The 16,377-nt window shown below is 35.1% G+C and overlaps 1 protein-coding gene and 1 pseudogene across 2 annotated transcripts; one reads left to right on the forward strand and one right to left on the reverse strand.

Moving 5' to 3' along the window:
• The first annotated feature begins 6,361 nt into the window (after positions 1–6,361).
• Positions 6,362–8,323, forward strand: LOC120120004 (annotated as a pseudogene).
• A 1,069-nt stretch (positions 8,324–9,392) lies between these two features.
• LOC120119538 (transcription initiation factor TFIID subunit 12b-like) lies at positions 9,393–15,540 on the reverse strand. Of its 2 annotated transcripts, XM_039139351.1 has the most exons (9): positions 14,800–15,539; positions 13,542–13,748; positions 12,305–12,859; positions 12,132–12,206; positions 11,428–11,506; positions 10,997–11,058; positions 10,555–10,590; positions 10,234–10,471; positions 9,393–9,560 (listed from the first exon to the last, which is right to left on the reverse strand). In XM_039139351.1, the coding sequence occupies exons 1-8, from the start codon at positions 15,484–15,486 to the stop codon at positions 10,289–10,291; spliced, it is 1,884 nt and encodes a 627-aa protein (XP_038995282.1). In that variant the 5' UTR covers positions 15,487–15,539; the 3' UTR covers positions 9,393–9,560; positions 10,234–10,288. The 2 variants fall into 2 exon arrangements, with proteins under 2 accessions (XP_038995282.1, XP_038995283.1); XM_039139352.1 differs by lacking the exon at positions 10,555–10,590 and having other exon boundaries at positions 14,800–15,540.
• Positions 15,541–16,377: the final 837 nt, after the last annotated feature.

The raw sequence follows: 16,377 nt of genomic DNA on the forward strand, positions 1-16,377 counted from the left end.
TATATGAAACTACATGAACCTAAAATGACCCTTTAGAAAATCAATAACTTAAGTGAAAAATACCTTAAAAGTAGCCTTTTTATGGAGTTATCACATTTCCTTCCCCTTAGTCTTGGAGTTTTCTCCTACTTATCTCACCGTGCAAGAATCAAACACATATATTACTAATGTGTTTGATAGCTTAGAAAGGTATTAAAAACACTTCTTAAGACTAAAATCCTTAAAAAACGGGCTAGGTGGCTAAGGTTGTCATAAACCCCCCACAACACCCATATTTAGCTACCAAGGTGAAATAAGGAGATTGAAGGCTTGAATTGAAGCTCTGAATATGGAAGTTATGATTCTTACCCTTAAAATACCAAACTAGGATTGCAAGGCCACCAAGTTACCACATTTGTCTTATTTTCTAAGAAAGAAGATGAAGGCTTTGAGAGAAGAAAAAGACAAATGAGAGCTGCGAAAAAAGAGAGAGGTGTCAGACACCCAAATTAATGGGTTTTCAACCGTTTCTTAAATTTGATCTAATTGCTCCTTTAGTCCTCCAAGTTTTAGTCACAAATTAAAAACACCTCCTTTTGCTCATGTTGAGCTTAAACCAAGCCCAATTCCAATCAAACTTGGGTCTAGACTTCCTATAAGCTAGAGGGTTTATTTTCAAAGTCCAATCAGGTTAGCTCGAACTCCTAACACAGGATTTGGGTCGTTACAGTAGTAGCGGTAAGAGGGTGGACAAGATTGTGAAGAATTTAAAGTTTTTTCATTCTTTCAGAGTGGAGGCGCACGATTTTAGAGGTGGAATGTAGGTGTTATGGGACGATACAATGAATCTCAAATTTTTGACTATTTCTAATCATTTTGTTCACGGATGATTCATGAGCACAAATAGTCGGGCGGATCTACTTTTCTGTTGTATATGCTAGTTCAAATAAAACTTTTCGGAGACATTTATGGCATTATTTTTCTTCACTAGATCCTAGGGTGGTGAAGCTTGGTTATTAGGGGGAGATCTTTTAATTTTATTCTTTCATTGTTAGAACAAAAATGGGATTTTGGGCGATCAATTTTGGGTAGAAAGTTGTTTGCGGATTTTATTTTTGGAACTGGTTTGATGGACTTAGGTTATCAAGAACCCCCGTTTACGTGGTCACGAGGCAATCTTCATCAGTGTTTGGATCTGTACTTAGCAAACAATCAGATGGTAACTTTGTTTCCGCACTCTAATGTGGTACCCCTTAATCGACTGAGATCTAATCATAGACCTATTTTATTTCGACATAGAGTTGAGGATCGTTCTGAAGGCATTAGACCGTTTTGTTACATTGCAACATGGAATGAACACCCTCAATTTTAGGATTTTTACGGTTCGTTTGAAATGATTACAAGGTCTTTGGCGTTAACTTGAATGAATTTACTTCCAGGGTTAAAGTTTGGAATAAGGAGGTTTTCGGTCAAATAAGGGAAAACAAGAGATTGTTATTGGCTAGAATTAATACGTGGAATTTATGTGTTATAGCACTATCATTTGGATTTCCTTTGCAACCTTGAGGTTTCGCTATGGGTCGAGTTAGGCGTTGTTTTGGATCAAGATGAGAGTTTTTTAAATAAAAGGTATGCTCAAATTCAACACTCTAGGGGGATTGAAATACTAAATATTTTATTCGTATGTTATGTCTAAACGTATATAGAGTAAAGTCACGACTCTTAAGACTTAAGATGGACATAGACGAGGATGAGCTTTAAGCACTTGCAGTTAATTTTTACCACCGATTATTCCAAAGAAAGGGAAGGACTATGTCTGATTATTATCGAGGGTTATTCCCTTCTATTCCGAGATTACAATTAGATGATTTGGTTATGCCCCTCACGGATGAAGAGGTACGGTCAGTGTTTTTTGAGATGGCACCGCTTAAATCACCTGGGATTAATGACATACATGCTACTTTTTATTAAAGAATTGGGGAGTTGTTGAAAACATGGCGTGTAAGAATATTTAAGGAATTTTTGAAAATGATCAGTGGTATCCTGAGCTTAACCAGACATTGCTTGTGTTATTACCTAAGGTTGAGTTGCATGAGATGATTACACAGTTTCGTCCAATTAATTTGTGCATTGTGATTTATAAGACTATTATTAAGGTGATTGTGAATCACTTGAAGCCTTTACTTCCAACTTGGGTTTCAGAAAACCAATTGAGTTTCGTTCAAGGTCGTTCTACTGTAGACAATAATATTATCACATAAGATGTCATTGGCTATCAAGATAGACTTGGAAAAATCCTATAATCGGTTGGAGTGGGTATTTATTGAAGACACTTTGCTCGATTTGGGTATCATGCGATGCTTTTACACTTTCTTGGGGTATTCGACAAGAAGATCCATTCTCGCTCTATTTGTTAGTTCTTTGTTTTAAACGGCTGTCTCAGGCTATACAAGTTAAGGTTAATGAGAGAAGCTATACAAAATTTTGGTATGTTTAGAGCAGGTCTGAGGATTTCTCATTTATTATTTGACGATGACATGATTCTTTTCACAGAGGCTTCTCGGGAGCAAGGTGAAGTCATTCGAATGGTTATTTCAAAGTTGTGTGATTTCCAGTCAAAAGGTTGGTATGGCGAAGACAATAATGTTCTTCTCTAAGAACGTGGTTATACAGTTGTATCAGATCTGGGTAAATATCTGGGGTCCCCCTCTTGCATAGTCGAGTTACAACAGATTCATATCATTACCTTGTCTAGAAGGTCCAGGATAGATTAAGCGATTGAAAGTTACAGTCCTTATCTCTTACGGTTCATGTTACTTTCACGAAATCAATACTCGCAACCCTCCTTATTTATACTATGCTATCGGCGGTAATTCTTCAGTGTGTCTGTAAAGAGATTAAGAGCTTTATAAAGTTATTCATTCGGGGCATTGACGAAGGCAAAAGAGGTGTTCATCTAGTTAAGTGGATAGATGTGTGTCGCCCGATCAAGGCTGGTGGTCTTGGGCTTAGGCACCTGATTGCTCAAATGAAGTTTTCTAAAGAAACTTTCTTTCAATATTTTGGAAAGGATCAGCTCTGGGTGCGGTTTCTTCGTGCTAAGTACTGATGCTTGGATGGAATATTGGAGGTGCTTCATGGCTCTAATTGTTCTAAGCTTTAGAAGAGATTGGCATGTGCTTGGAATGATGTGTAACATAACATAAATTGATGCATAGGAAACGATAAAATGGTTGATTTCTGGTTTGATGATTGATTTGACTAGTGTGGACCTCTTATCGATCACGTCACTGCGACTGGGGCTATCAGTATGTAGAAGGTTACGGTGACAGACATGGTTGATAAAGAGAGAAATTAATGTTAGTTCATGTTTTAACGTTATCTCCCATTGAATATGCTTTTGAGAAATGTTACTAAAAAGAGACCTAAGCCTCATTTTTAGAGCTGATTTAATGGGCTGGCAGTTGCGGAATGATAGTTGTTTCACTGTGAAATCTGCATATGAGTTTCATGCAAGTCACTCTTTTGATTTTGAGAAGGAGATTTGGTCTAAGATATATAAATTACGGAGAATCCAAAAGGTAAAGTTATTTATTTGATTAGTGTGTTGTGACCATATAATAACGAACGCCGAACGTATGAGATCATTTTATAGTCGATAGCAGTTGCCCGTTGAGCTCTGCTCCGGTGGAGGATACCAATCACCTTATTCGCCTTTGTCCTTCGGCTTTATCTGTTTGGGTTGCAGTGGTTAGGCGGGATTGTCTACAAGACTTTGTTACGCTGGATTTGAAGGATTGGATTTTCATGAATTTGGATAATGCTAGAGTTTGCTAATGATAAGGAGAATTGGGATATTTTTTCGGTTCCATCCTTTGGAATCTTTGGATCTATAGTAACTCGATTGCTTTCGACACGCCTCTGGATGATACTCGTTTGGTGTTAGAATAGAGAATACTCTTTATGGAAGTTACTTGTCGAGCTTTATCCATAAGGGTCGATCAATCCAGAGAACAAAAGCAGTCGGCCGCCAATGAAATTCTACGGTAGCCTCCTCCAGGTGGTTGGCTGAAGTTGAATGCTGACGGGGCTAGACATATGAACTCGAGTCATGCTACGTGTGGAGAAGTCATTCGAAACTATAATGGAGATTGGAGATTGGAGATTGGGGTTCACCAAGTATATTGGTATTTGTTCAGTGATGGAGGCTGAAATCTGGGGGTTTATGGGGATTATTGTGTGCACATGAGATGGGTGGTGACCAAGTGATAATAGAGCTCAATAGTTTAGAGGCGATTCATGCAACTCGATCAGCTGGAGTGGGACGAGTTCGGATGAATATTCTGGAGCTCGTCTCTGAGTTGTTGTGATTGCAATGGATTTTAACATGTTCCCAGGAATGGGAACAAGACAGCGGTCTGCATGACGAATTTGGCTTCCAGGGATGATTATGAAAGTTTCATACTCCGCCTGCTATGGTATTGTCGTTGCTTCAGGGGGACTTCAACTCCAGCAATACTGTTTAGTTAGTTTCATTACTATTGGTATACCAAAAGAATGATTATTTCACTAACATTTATATACAGGGTTGGTCTAATGAATTTTAATATCCTGGGCGAGATAATAATTTTATGTCCATATACTTGTACCGTATAATAGATAAAACATAAATAATTTTTTTAAAAACAAAAATGTAATAAAAATTATAGTCAAACAATATCAATACTAATACAAACCAAAACCTACAAGGCTACAAATATCACCTAAAATGATACATTCGTGCATTTTTTGAAGCAAAAACCTCTATTATTTTACGATAATCAAGACTTTGTAAAAATTAACTTTCGATACTTAGAATTGTTAATCCGTTTAATCTATCTTGAGTCATCGTGCCTCGAAGATAAGATTTCAAGAGCTTCAATTTTGAAAAACTTCTTTCCGAGGAAGCAACTGTAACCTATATCGTCAACAAAATTTTATATGCTATCAACACATTAAAGAACATATTCATTCTTCTTGCAAACTCCATTATTTGAATAGATGTCTTGGACTTTCATCTTTGTGTGCTTCATCTGGTAATTAACTTACGTTTTAATTTATTTTTATTTCTAATTTCGGCTTACATATTTTGGTAATTACGTTTTAGTTCTCTAGAGTCCTCAGTGTCCACTTGACAAAATTCTTACCTGAGTCCTAAAACTTTAGTTTTACTTCGATCTTGGTCTCTGTTTTACTTTTATTATTCGATTTAGTCACCATTCTTTCATTTATTTAACTTCCTAATGCATTTACATTTATTTATTTCCTTTTTTTTCATGGGTCTGCCCTTTAATTTATATATATTCTCGCATTTTTTTACAGCTCAACACTCATATAATTTGGACTTAAAATTTGATTGATTTGCGTGTAAATTACTTTATTGTTTCCTGCTTTTGTTTAGCGGTAGTTATTGCTGTCAATTTAATAATCCCGTGGTTTTTGCCTTAATTTTAAGATGATCATGCGTTGAATTAGCACGTTAGCCGTTTATTTACTTTATTAAGATGTCCTGGACTTTCAATTGGCACATTTTTTTTTTTTTGGATCTTCGTCGACTACATTAAGCCACCGATCAGGTGTTTTGGATTATTTTTTTAGGTTAAATATATATACACACTATAAACATTAAAAAAATGATGTCCCCTCAAACATGCTGTCCTGAACTAAGGTCCATCTGACATATGTATTAGGCCGGACCTATTTATATACATAATACTTTGAACTTGTTCAACGATATCAGTGACAAATGAATGCATTATCTTTTTTAAAAATCTTGAATTTCCTTATAATAAAAAATGAGTTATAGATAGAAAATTTCTTGTAATCATTCTAGATTAATTAAAAAATATACTTAATATAATAAAAAAATTACACTAATATTCATTGGATATTAATAAAAAACATTTAAAATAAAAAAAAATTGAAATTTTATGTAGTATCAGACTGTAATAGAGCAGTCAAGCTGGTCGAAGATAGTGCTGCCATTGACAGTTATATTCCTCTAGTGCGCGCAATCTTGAAGCAACGAAGATCTGGATGTCGGATAACAAAGGTCTAATAGATAAGCAGGAATGAGAACAAGATTGCATATAAGATGGCAAAGCTTGCCTCCTGAAATCACTTCAGTTTGATTCGTTTTGACTCTCCCCCTGATGAGCTTGTTAATCTTCTTAGATTAGAAGCAGTCAATGCACAACAAAACGATGTCACTAGACATGCTTAGACTACTGTCTTAGGCTTTCTTTTAATTCAAAAAAAAAATTAATTTAAATGATCAACATATCATTAAAATCTATTTAATTTTTAAAGATTTTAAATTTAATTACAACAATAAAACATTTAAAAAAACATATTCAAATACCGTTTCTGAAACTCAAATTCCGAAAAGCATAACAAATTTTTTGTTGTTGCAGTAATGGAATCCAAAAATCTATGGCAACTCATCTCCTTCTATCTCTCAACAACCCTCGCCCTTCTCCGACACCTTGTTCTTAACATCCTCACCTTTAACCAGTCCATTATCAAATTCATGGATTCAATCTTGTCCCTCTATTTCCGTTCATGTCATCTCTCCCCATTCGCCGTTGATTTATACGATCAAACCACCCTCCATTTCTGGGTCACTAACACCGTCGATTCGACAAGCCGACTCTCGTCATGGTCCATGGCTATGGCGGGAACCCGCTCTGGCAGTTCATTTATCAAGTGGGTCCTCTGTTGCGAAGGTTCAATTTGTTCATCCCCGATTTGTTGTTCTCCGGGAGATCCTATTCGAAATCCCCGCTCAGATCCGATTTGTTCCAGGCGAAATGCTTGTTGAATGGGCTGGGGAAGCTCGGCGTCGATCGGTTCTCCCTTTACGCCAGCAGTTACGTCGGGTTCGTGGAGTACCGGATGGCGGAGATGCGCCCCGACGTGGTGGAGAGAATGGTTATCATGAGTAGTGGACTGTTGTATTCCGACGAACAGAGGGCGGCGCAGCTGAAGGAAATCGGACGGCATCCGACGGAGATTCTTGTGCCGAAGAAACCCAATGATTTGAGGTTGCTGGTGAAACTATCAATGTGCAAGGAAAATGCTTTGAATTGGGTACCTGATTTTTTCATTCGACAGTTCATAACTGTAAGCTCGATGCTTCATATTCCTCCGGTAAAACCAAGGTCTATTTATTGTTTCAGTCCCTTTATTATGTTAAGTTTAATGGTTTAATTGTGAGCTCAGTTCTCGTTCTCTTTGGGTTTTTTTTAAAATTTAGTCTCTATACTTGTCTCATTTTAAAACTAAAATTTTATTGATAACACCTTAATTAATTTACAATTTTTACCTAAGTTTGTCTAAGCGATTGAATAACAATAAAAATTTTGCACCATCAACTTAACAATAATTATCATCGTAAACTCAACAAATTAAAATGAAAGATTAAACGCCAACTTTTGAATAGCACGGGGACTAAAACCATAATTAAACCCTAACATAATCCAGCGTTATCGAAGGATGAGGAATTCGAGGTTTGAGTATGTTTGCAGCTGATGTATGACCATTGCCGGAAAGAGAAGGTTGAGCTTGCGAATTACTTGGTGGAGAAGAAAGCCGACACAAATCTTCCTGCTATTCCTCAGGTTTTGCTCCTTCCACTCCATGTTTCCGATTGCCGTCACTAAACTAGAGGGTACAGTAAACTAGAGGTCACTAAACTATGTCAAAATAATATTTGTGACTAGTGAACTTTCAAATAATATATAATAGTCATAAATTTCTCAATCGATTATAAAGTAATCATTTAAATTTATCAAATTATTACAAAATGATTATTAAATATATCGGAATTTGTTGCTATTTGTAGCATGTAGGGACCATTTTGTAACAGTTCGATGAGTTTAATAACCATTTTTAAATGTTTGAAAGCTTGTTGGCCAAAAATATCATTTTTGTCATATTTTAATGAGACCTCTAATGTACTTTACCCTTGAATTTAAATATTTTTATACAATGCTTTTGAAACTAATGGATTGGGATTTTTCATTTTTGGATGTAGGAAACACTGATAATTTGGGGGGAGCATGATAAGGTCTTTCCATTAGAACTTGCATTCAAGCTACAAAGGTGAACTAATAAGTTTTCTTTTCACTAATTACAATTTTTAAGTGTACTCTAATCTCCAATTATGAATAATTATTTGGGATCATTTAGGCACTTGGTTTCAAGTTCAAGGTTGGAGATAATCAAGAATGCAGGGCATGCTGCAAACATGGAGTCACCTGATGAGATCAATAATCTTTTGTTTCAAGTTGATCATCCCTTCTAGACCATGATTAGCAATTTTAATAAGCCTTGTACTTGTTATTGCATGCTTTATGACTATCCTTTTTTATTTTAACATCGAGTTGGAGTAATCTAAATTAAATAAAAATTATCATCCAAAGCCACTAGGTATTTGAATTTAATAATAATAATAAGGCTATAATGATTTTGGTTATCTTGATCTAATTATGATATTAGGAAAAATAAAACGAATCATTATTTCTTTTGAATAACCTGAAAAAATGATTATTATAAGATATTATTTGTTTATAATTTTCTTAATCACCTTACAAATATAATTGTCTAGACTCAACCTCTAAGAAAATAACTTTCTTGATCACCTTACAAACGTAACTGTCTAAACTCAAGACCTCTGAGAAAAGTAATATTTTTTTATTACTAAAATCACGTGATAGATTCAATAATGAATATTTGAACCCAAATTCATTATCAGAAAAAATAAATTAAATTTAGATAATAATTGTTTGAGATACAACACACACATTCATTCCAATTTGAATTGCCACTATCTAGTATCATCATGTTCGTAGTAATTCTTGAAATGTCATTATTATGACGATTGGAAAGCTAGTCTCATTTATTTGGACCACATCTCGTTAGTGTCGTGTTCAATAATCCTATTTGGAGAGATATATAATTAGAGATGATCATGAGTCGACAAGGTCTGATTTCTTACTGACCTAAATTTGACTCGACCCAGAGTTAAGAAAGATTTATTCGGTCCGAAATTCAACCTGAATTTTGGGGTAAAGACCGTACCCGATAAAAAATTCTCATTGCTATTCAATAAAATATGACCTAATTGAAAGAATATAGAGATATTATAACAATTATCTCTAAATGCATAGAGAAGAATTATATTATTATCCCGGATCAGGGATTTTTCACTCTAAACTCATACCTGGCCCAAATTTAAATTTCAAAAAAAAAAAACCATTCAGGGTGGAGTTGGAAAAAAAGAGCATCAATGACAATAAATTTTTAAAAATAAATAAATAACAAAGAACACGGCACAGATCCAGGCCAAGGCCAAGCTCTATATGTGACCAAGAAGCTTAAACCGGGATAATAAACTCGCTTTATAAACTCCATTAATAGATTCACTTACAACATAAACTAGATGGTCAAACAGCGCGATAGATTTTAAAAAGTTCAACGTCTTTGACACTTTTACCAAGTAATTACAGCTTTTGCTTTTGTCAAGCTTCAGTTACTATAACCTGCAAAAGAGGCGGTCGAAAATATTGCAGTTAAATTCGAATGAAATAGGGACTGGAAGTTCATACCGAATAAATGACAGACACGAACATAGTATGATCCAGAGTCCCGGACAGCGTTGAATGACGTACGGGGCAAGTCTAGCCTATGTTACTCAAACTTGAGTGCCAGTGTCAAACATGACATGTAATCTCTATCCGGATCATCGGAATAAAGGATGGCATTAGAATGACATGTAATAATTGCTGAATGCAAATTGGCTTGGTTGCTTGGCAATGAAACTATTTATATTTCATCTTTGAAAATGGGTAGTGCATGTCAGATTTCCTTTTTTCCCCTCAGATTATAACCCTATAATGTGTAGAATGCCTATCAGTAAGGATTCTATAAGCTCAAGATAAAACATAGACAAGTAGACAATAAATCTATGTTGTTTCGACTCTTTGTTTGTCATGAAATATCCATGTTCGACATATTTCTGAACATGGGTATGAGGTGACCCTCCAAACACGGAGGATAAAGACTAAAAAAAATGAACATACCCCAGAGACATGCTTGTATTGCTTATATACCCTACCCTCAAGTTTGAGTAACGTAGCAATAAAGTAATACCTATCCGGCAGTGACAAAAGATGAGACACTAAATAATTAATTAAAGTTCATAACATTGCTCACCTACGGTGGATCCATAAACAAAGGATTTTGGATCCAAATTATGGACAACTTTTAGTCAGTATCGAGTTATTTGCTGCAGCATTTGTGAACCAGCTGCTTGTGAAACCAACTGCTCGGAACTTGGTGAAGGTCTCATTAAATGGTTTGCACCAGCTGGGTTGCCAACCCCTTGTCTCAGCATTTCTTTAGGATTATTTGCATTTGTTTCGAGCTGTGACGATTCCATCAGTGCTCGTATCTAATCAAGAAATTTGCATAAACATAAAAGTTTTAATGCTCGAGAGTAAGACAAAAGTTATTAGTACTGAAAATTTCAGTCACCATATCAAGACGCTTCTTGTGGAGGTCACTCGATAACTGCATGTTTTAGAAACAGGATTCAAATTCGTCAGTTGTAATCTTTCTTATCTTGCAAACAATCAAAGATTTCCATATAAAAAAAGGTGCTTATGCTAATAACATAAGAAGAAATGCCAGAGAAGACAGCTCAAAAGAAGGTTTGATTGAATAGGCAAAGTTTTTTTTTTTTTGATAGAAGTAGGAGGCCTCATTAAAAACCTCCCTCATAGTAGTCCTATTCCCCAAGGAAAGAACCGACTAGCGGAAGGAGAGAAAATATTGTCTACCACAGATGTGTCAAACTGAGTTCCAAAAAAGAAATGAATGACCTTGAAATGAAAATTTGAATTCACGTGCATTAAAGTCAGGATTCTAAGACATTTTGTGCGCTGATATCTCAACAACGATAAAGAGAAATCCTTACAGGTCTTGTTTGGTCCCGCTCTTCGCTTGAAAATCCTGGAATAGTCAAACGCCAGTTTTTCTCTGTACATGATCCCACGTACAAAATTCATTAAAGCTTCACTTACAATTAAAGAAGAAACTCTAAAAGGTTGTCTTATGCAGACAACATATAAAACTTTCTACAATCCCACAGTAATGACACAGTAAAATACATCATAATTTAATATAAGATACCCAATATGGTATGTTTTAGAAATTTTCTGACAGCCAGGATATATATGGAAGGCTGATCTAGAATCTCAGAAGAGTCAATTCCAGGATTCAAGAGCCGCACAAGCTTGGAGCTATGGTCTAAGCTAGTGACACCAGCAACAGAATTTATTTAGTTTTGTTGTATCCTTATGTTAACATGTTATCTTCCAAACAAATGCAATATAGTAAATGACAAACCTAAGTGCAGTAAGATATCCTTGGACTCTAATGTTGAAGATTTGCGATGCTTCGCCAAATTGCATGCAAATGTAGTCACCTGAAAACATGTCAAACGATACAATCTTTAAACAAAGAAGACCATTAGTCCATTACCTAACTAGCAACGAAGGTATCCAGAAGGTGACAGGAAAGAAAATGGTAAAAAATAAGAAGATTGAAAGAAAGAGAATTAAGCTGTGGATAGGGATGGTTTAATTGTACAGGCTACAAATACTAACTAGTTAGTTAGACACTAACTGATGGAGAAGTTAAATTTATAGCACTCTATTAGTTATAACAATCAAAACACTCTTTTCCTCTCAAAATAATGGTTATAAATATCAAATACCTTTGAGTCCAAAATAATCTCTCTTCAGTCTAAGCACAAAATATTGCAGGAAGAATGTCATATAGTCCTTTAAAAACATTCTGCAATATTCAATTTATTTTTGACATAAAGAGATATTTGTAGCAACCTATATTCAAGTTGCTAACCTAGCAACCATATTGATATTTGTAGCAGCTCAGCATTTAAGGTTACCTATATTATGATGCGTGGTTGATTACATCAGAAACTAAAACTATAAGTGTCGGAACCATGTACCCGCAACCCCACATGCATAAAGGCAACATCAACACGGTAAAGCCTTAAATAAGATGCATTCTATCTTAGAGAGCCTTACAGAGTCTATGAAATCATCAGCAATCTCCAGAAGTAGATCTTCAACTTCAGGTTCTAGCTTTCCTTGTGAATCAACCTGAGATAGCCAAAAAATGATGCCACAACAAAAGAAGAAAGAAAATGATCAGAATCTAACACAAATGAATGAAAAAGACAGTCAAAAGGAGAAAAAACCTGTGAAACTAGATCCTGTATCTTTCTTTTTCCGAGAAGTTGATTGGTCGCTTCAGTTCCTTGGCTTGAACTTCCCCCAGGTGTGGTTGTACTGGATGCAGTTGCATTGGGCTGTGAGCCTGTCAAACTGAGAGTTTTCAGGCCTGCAGGTCTGGTCATCCTTGGAGACTGCTGCTGTTGTTGCTGATGCAACGGTGACTGTTGTGGTTGTAATGGTTGTTGAGGCTGTTGTTGTAGCTGCTGCTGTGGCTGCTGCATTTGAGATTGCCCCATTTGTGACTGCTGTTGTACTAGCTGAGATAATTGTTGAGGATTCAAGCCCATTGAATTTTGCAACTGAGGTGAAGAAAAAGCGAGTTGCTGTTGCAAGAGGATTTGTGACTGCCTCTGAAGGCGGAAGGAAGGTGACCCTGCACCTGATATTGACGGCATTTGTTTCAACAACTGTTGCTGCAAGAGAGAGTTCTGCATCATACCCGGTTGTCCATTCTGAGCTAGCCCTGATAACTGAGGGTTTATAAATGCCTGAGAAGATGTTCTTTGTAAGCTTTGAACCTGTAGTTTAAAGTGGGGATGAGAAATAAACTTCAATTGAAGGGTTAACAATTTAGTTCGAAAACAAGTAATAAAACCACATGAAAAAATATCTTAAGTATTTCCTACCCCATAAAATTTCCACCAAAGGTGACAATGGAATAACAAGGCAGGTTAAGAAATAAGATTCAATTAAAGGGATAACATAACATATTCGGTTTTAGTTAACTTATGGAGCTAAATAACATGCTGGGTAAACTTGGCTTCTATTCCAACTATAGTAAAAGGAAATTAGACCTTTCCCCAAAATGATAGTCAGTGTGGTATTGGAGATACATGATTTCGATTTCACTTCTTGGGTATTAACCCTATACATATCACAGAAAATCTGTGCAACCTAAAGCTGCAAATTTCCAGTTATAAGAATAAAATTAAAATTTTATCCATCTAGTCTGAGTGGTAAAAGTCAAAGAATAACTAAAGACCAATATGTAGTAAAAAGTATGTACTGCTTCAAACGTAACTTTTATATTAGTGCAAATTGAACTTCCCTACCCATAGATAAACTGGATGAATCGCACCTAGTCACGTACCGATAAAAATGATTTCTCAAATTGAACAATTATAACAGAACAAATTAAGGTAAAAAACCCACAGCATACGGAAGTGGTCAATACATCACTGTAAGAAAAGGTAAAAATACCTGAGGTGATGTGAGTTGTGTCTGTTGCGATAACTGCTGTCTCATCTGTCCCTGATTCATCTGCTGTTGAGCATAAAGAGCACCATTATTCCTTAGTTGTGAGCTCAAATTCATCATCCCCATTGCCTGCATCCCATGCAAAGATTGCCCAGTTGGGTTTCCCGTATGAAACTGAGATCCTTGCACCAAACCAGCTTTCTGTCTCGGCTACAAAAAGAAAAGACCTCAGATGTTTTAAGAAAAGAAAAATTGTTTCTAAAATATGAAATTAGACAGGAGTGGTATCTATCAAACCTAGACAGTAATATGTTCTGCAATAATTATTAATATCAACAAGAAAATAATTACAATGAATTCAAATGAAACAAGGTATGTTTCAAGAAATCATTATAATCTTACAAATTTAGATGAAAACTAGGGCATGGTTTGAATTGCTTTGTAGCAAGAAAGGATATCATAAAAATACACTATTTAGTAACTCGAAAGTGCTTAAGGCGTAGAAACAACGCATATTCATTTTCAAAAAGCAAGAAATGCAAAGCACTAATGACGTTGAGGTACTCACCGACAAAAACCATCAACTATGTAACGGTTATCTTGTGGAAATAAAAGAAACATTGGCAGTCATCGATAATTCCAACTTTAGCCAACAGCAATATCTCGAAGACAAATGTAACTCGCTTAAATCCCTTACTAAAATGTGCACAGGAAAGACTTAAATCCAAAATGCATGAGATAGTATTTGGAAACTTGAATTTTGAAATATGGATTTAGATTTCAAAAATAGTGGAGTTGTGTGGTAGAACACATTTAAATATAACATTCATGATTTTTTTTTTCTGAAATTCATCAATTTTTCGGGTGCCTATTTAGTAATGAAATCTAAATTCCTGTAGAAATTTGGAAATTTGACATTCATGTTTTCATACCTTTCAAATATATATTGAATCCCAACTATATTATGTACAATGTATGCATATCTTCCTCAGAAATTATGTAGCAAATCATACCCAAATCCAGTTCATCAAATTCTTGTTTCAAACATAACATAAAAGCATTTCCAAAAAGAAAAATAAAAACAAATCATCAAATGAACCAGTAATTTAGCATCAACAATTCATGCAACTCATGGAAAAAGTACAACCCAAAGTTGCAATTACATAATCTTAAACTACGTCCTCACTTTTAAACAAAAACTCAACCTAAAAGCTTTAAAAAATGAAGTTCCCCCAGAAAAGGCGTAAAGAAATATTCATACCGAAGCTAAAAGCTGAGACTGCAAATTAAACTGAGCAGCAGCAGCAGCTGCTGCACCACTGAGCATAGGCAAATGACCACTTTGCCCAATCAAAGCTGACCTAGATAAATTGGGATTACCCATCTGCTGATTCTGTTGTTGACCTGCTTGAATCGAAGCTGAACCACCAAAATTCATTTGCCCGTACAACCCAGCTTGTTGTCTTAAAACGCTTCCATATTGAGACTGCTGCTGCTGGGTTTGTTGCTGTTGTTGGAGTTGATTAATGCGCGAAATCGACGGCGATCTTTGAAGGGTTTGCTGCATTTGGAAATTGGATAGACCCCCAACGCCTTGTTGCGTCTGTTGCTGTAAAATTTGTTGCTGAGGATGCTGTTGTTGTTGTTGTTGGGTTAGATTTGGGAGAGGCGGCGACGAAATTTGCGAGATTTGCTGCTGCTGCTGTAAATTTTGCAGTGAGGGATCAATTGAAGGAGAAGGGTTGCTGTTGTTGTTTTGAGGAAGAATTGTGGAATTCGTAGCTGTCGGTGTTGTTGACGGAGATGGCGCAGTCAGAGGCGGTGTTGGGTTAATGTTTGCCGTCGCCGTTGACAACGGTGGAGCAGGAACCGACGACGAAGGGTCCATCATCATGGGATTTGGCGATTGGAGGTGTTTTGGAGATGATGTTGAAGAAGTTTCAGCCATGGCTTTTGGTTTGTTTCCCTTTGGGGAGCTCTGAATCTGTTAATCCATGGTGGAATTAGATAATTAGAAGGGATCTAATATTTAATATATGTTTTTTAAAGTTATTAATACTTACGGTTCGAATTTTAAATTAATTTTAATTTATTTATTAATTAAAATATTTTAATTTAATTTAAGTATTTAAGTTAAAGTTTTATCATTATAAAATATATGAATTGTTTTAATTTGTATATAAAAAGAAAGGTCTAATTGTTAATCCTTACTCAATAAAAAAAGGTGTAATGATTCTTGAGGTATCATAATTTTGTAAAAAAAAAATAGTGTGGTTCTAAATTTATTTTAGATTCAATGTGATTTTTCTACCGAAGTCATTAATTTTATTATAAAGAAAAATATCTAAAATTATAATGAAGGTTTACAATCATAATTATAAATTAAAGATATAATTAACATTTTCTTATAATCATTACCACAAAATATTAGTCACTTAAGATCACACAACGACCATATAAGAAAAAAGTTTAAAAGTTAACCAAACAAACTCCAACGAAATAAAAATACAAACAAATATGATTGCATCGACAAATGAATCATAAAAGGAAATGAAGCTATCGAAAGACTATCAATAAAACGTAAATCAGAGTTGGACAACGTGAGAAAATAATCCATGTACATAAATCGCATATCTAAATTCAATTTAAGAGTCTAAAGAAAATAATATCAATATGATAATAAATAAGTTCAATCTTAATCAATTATAATGTTTGTCAAATCTAATTATAAGAAAAATATAAGCGAAAACATGTCAAAAATATAGAAAATTGTGTAACAAAAGCATAAAAAAATTCATAAAGATAAAATTAAAAAATTAAAAAAAAAATTAAAAAAACA

The sequence above is a fragment of the Hibiscus syriacus genome, unplaced genomic scaffold (assembly GCF_006381635.1).
Source record: "Hibiscus syriacus cultivar Baekdansim isolate YM2019G1 unplaced genomic scaffold, ASM638163v2 tig00110332_pilon, whole genome shotgun sequence".
In the NCBI taxonomy this organism is placed as follows: domain Eukaryota; kingdom Viridiplantae; phylum Streptophyta; class Magnoliopsida; order Malvales; family Malvaceae; genus Hibiscus; species Hibiscus syriacus.

Coding starts and splice junctions, on each gene's coding strand:
- LOC120119538 (XM_039139351.1), bottom strand. CDS start 15,486: ATGGCTGAAACTTCTTCAACATCATCTCCAAAACACCTCCAATCGCCA. Junction 10,591..10,996: donor AGCGGGACCAAACAAGACCT/GTAAGGATTTCT, acceptor TAAAACATGCAG/TTATCGAGTGACCTCCACAA. Junction 10,472..10,554: donor ACAAGAAGCGTCTTGATATG/GTGACTGAAATT, acceptor TTTCTTGATTAG/ATACGAGCACTGATGGAATC.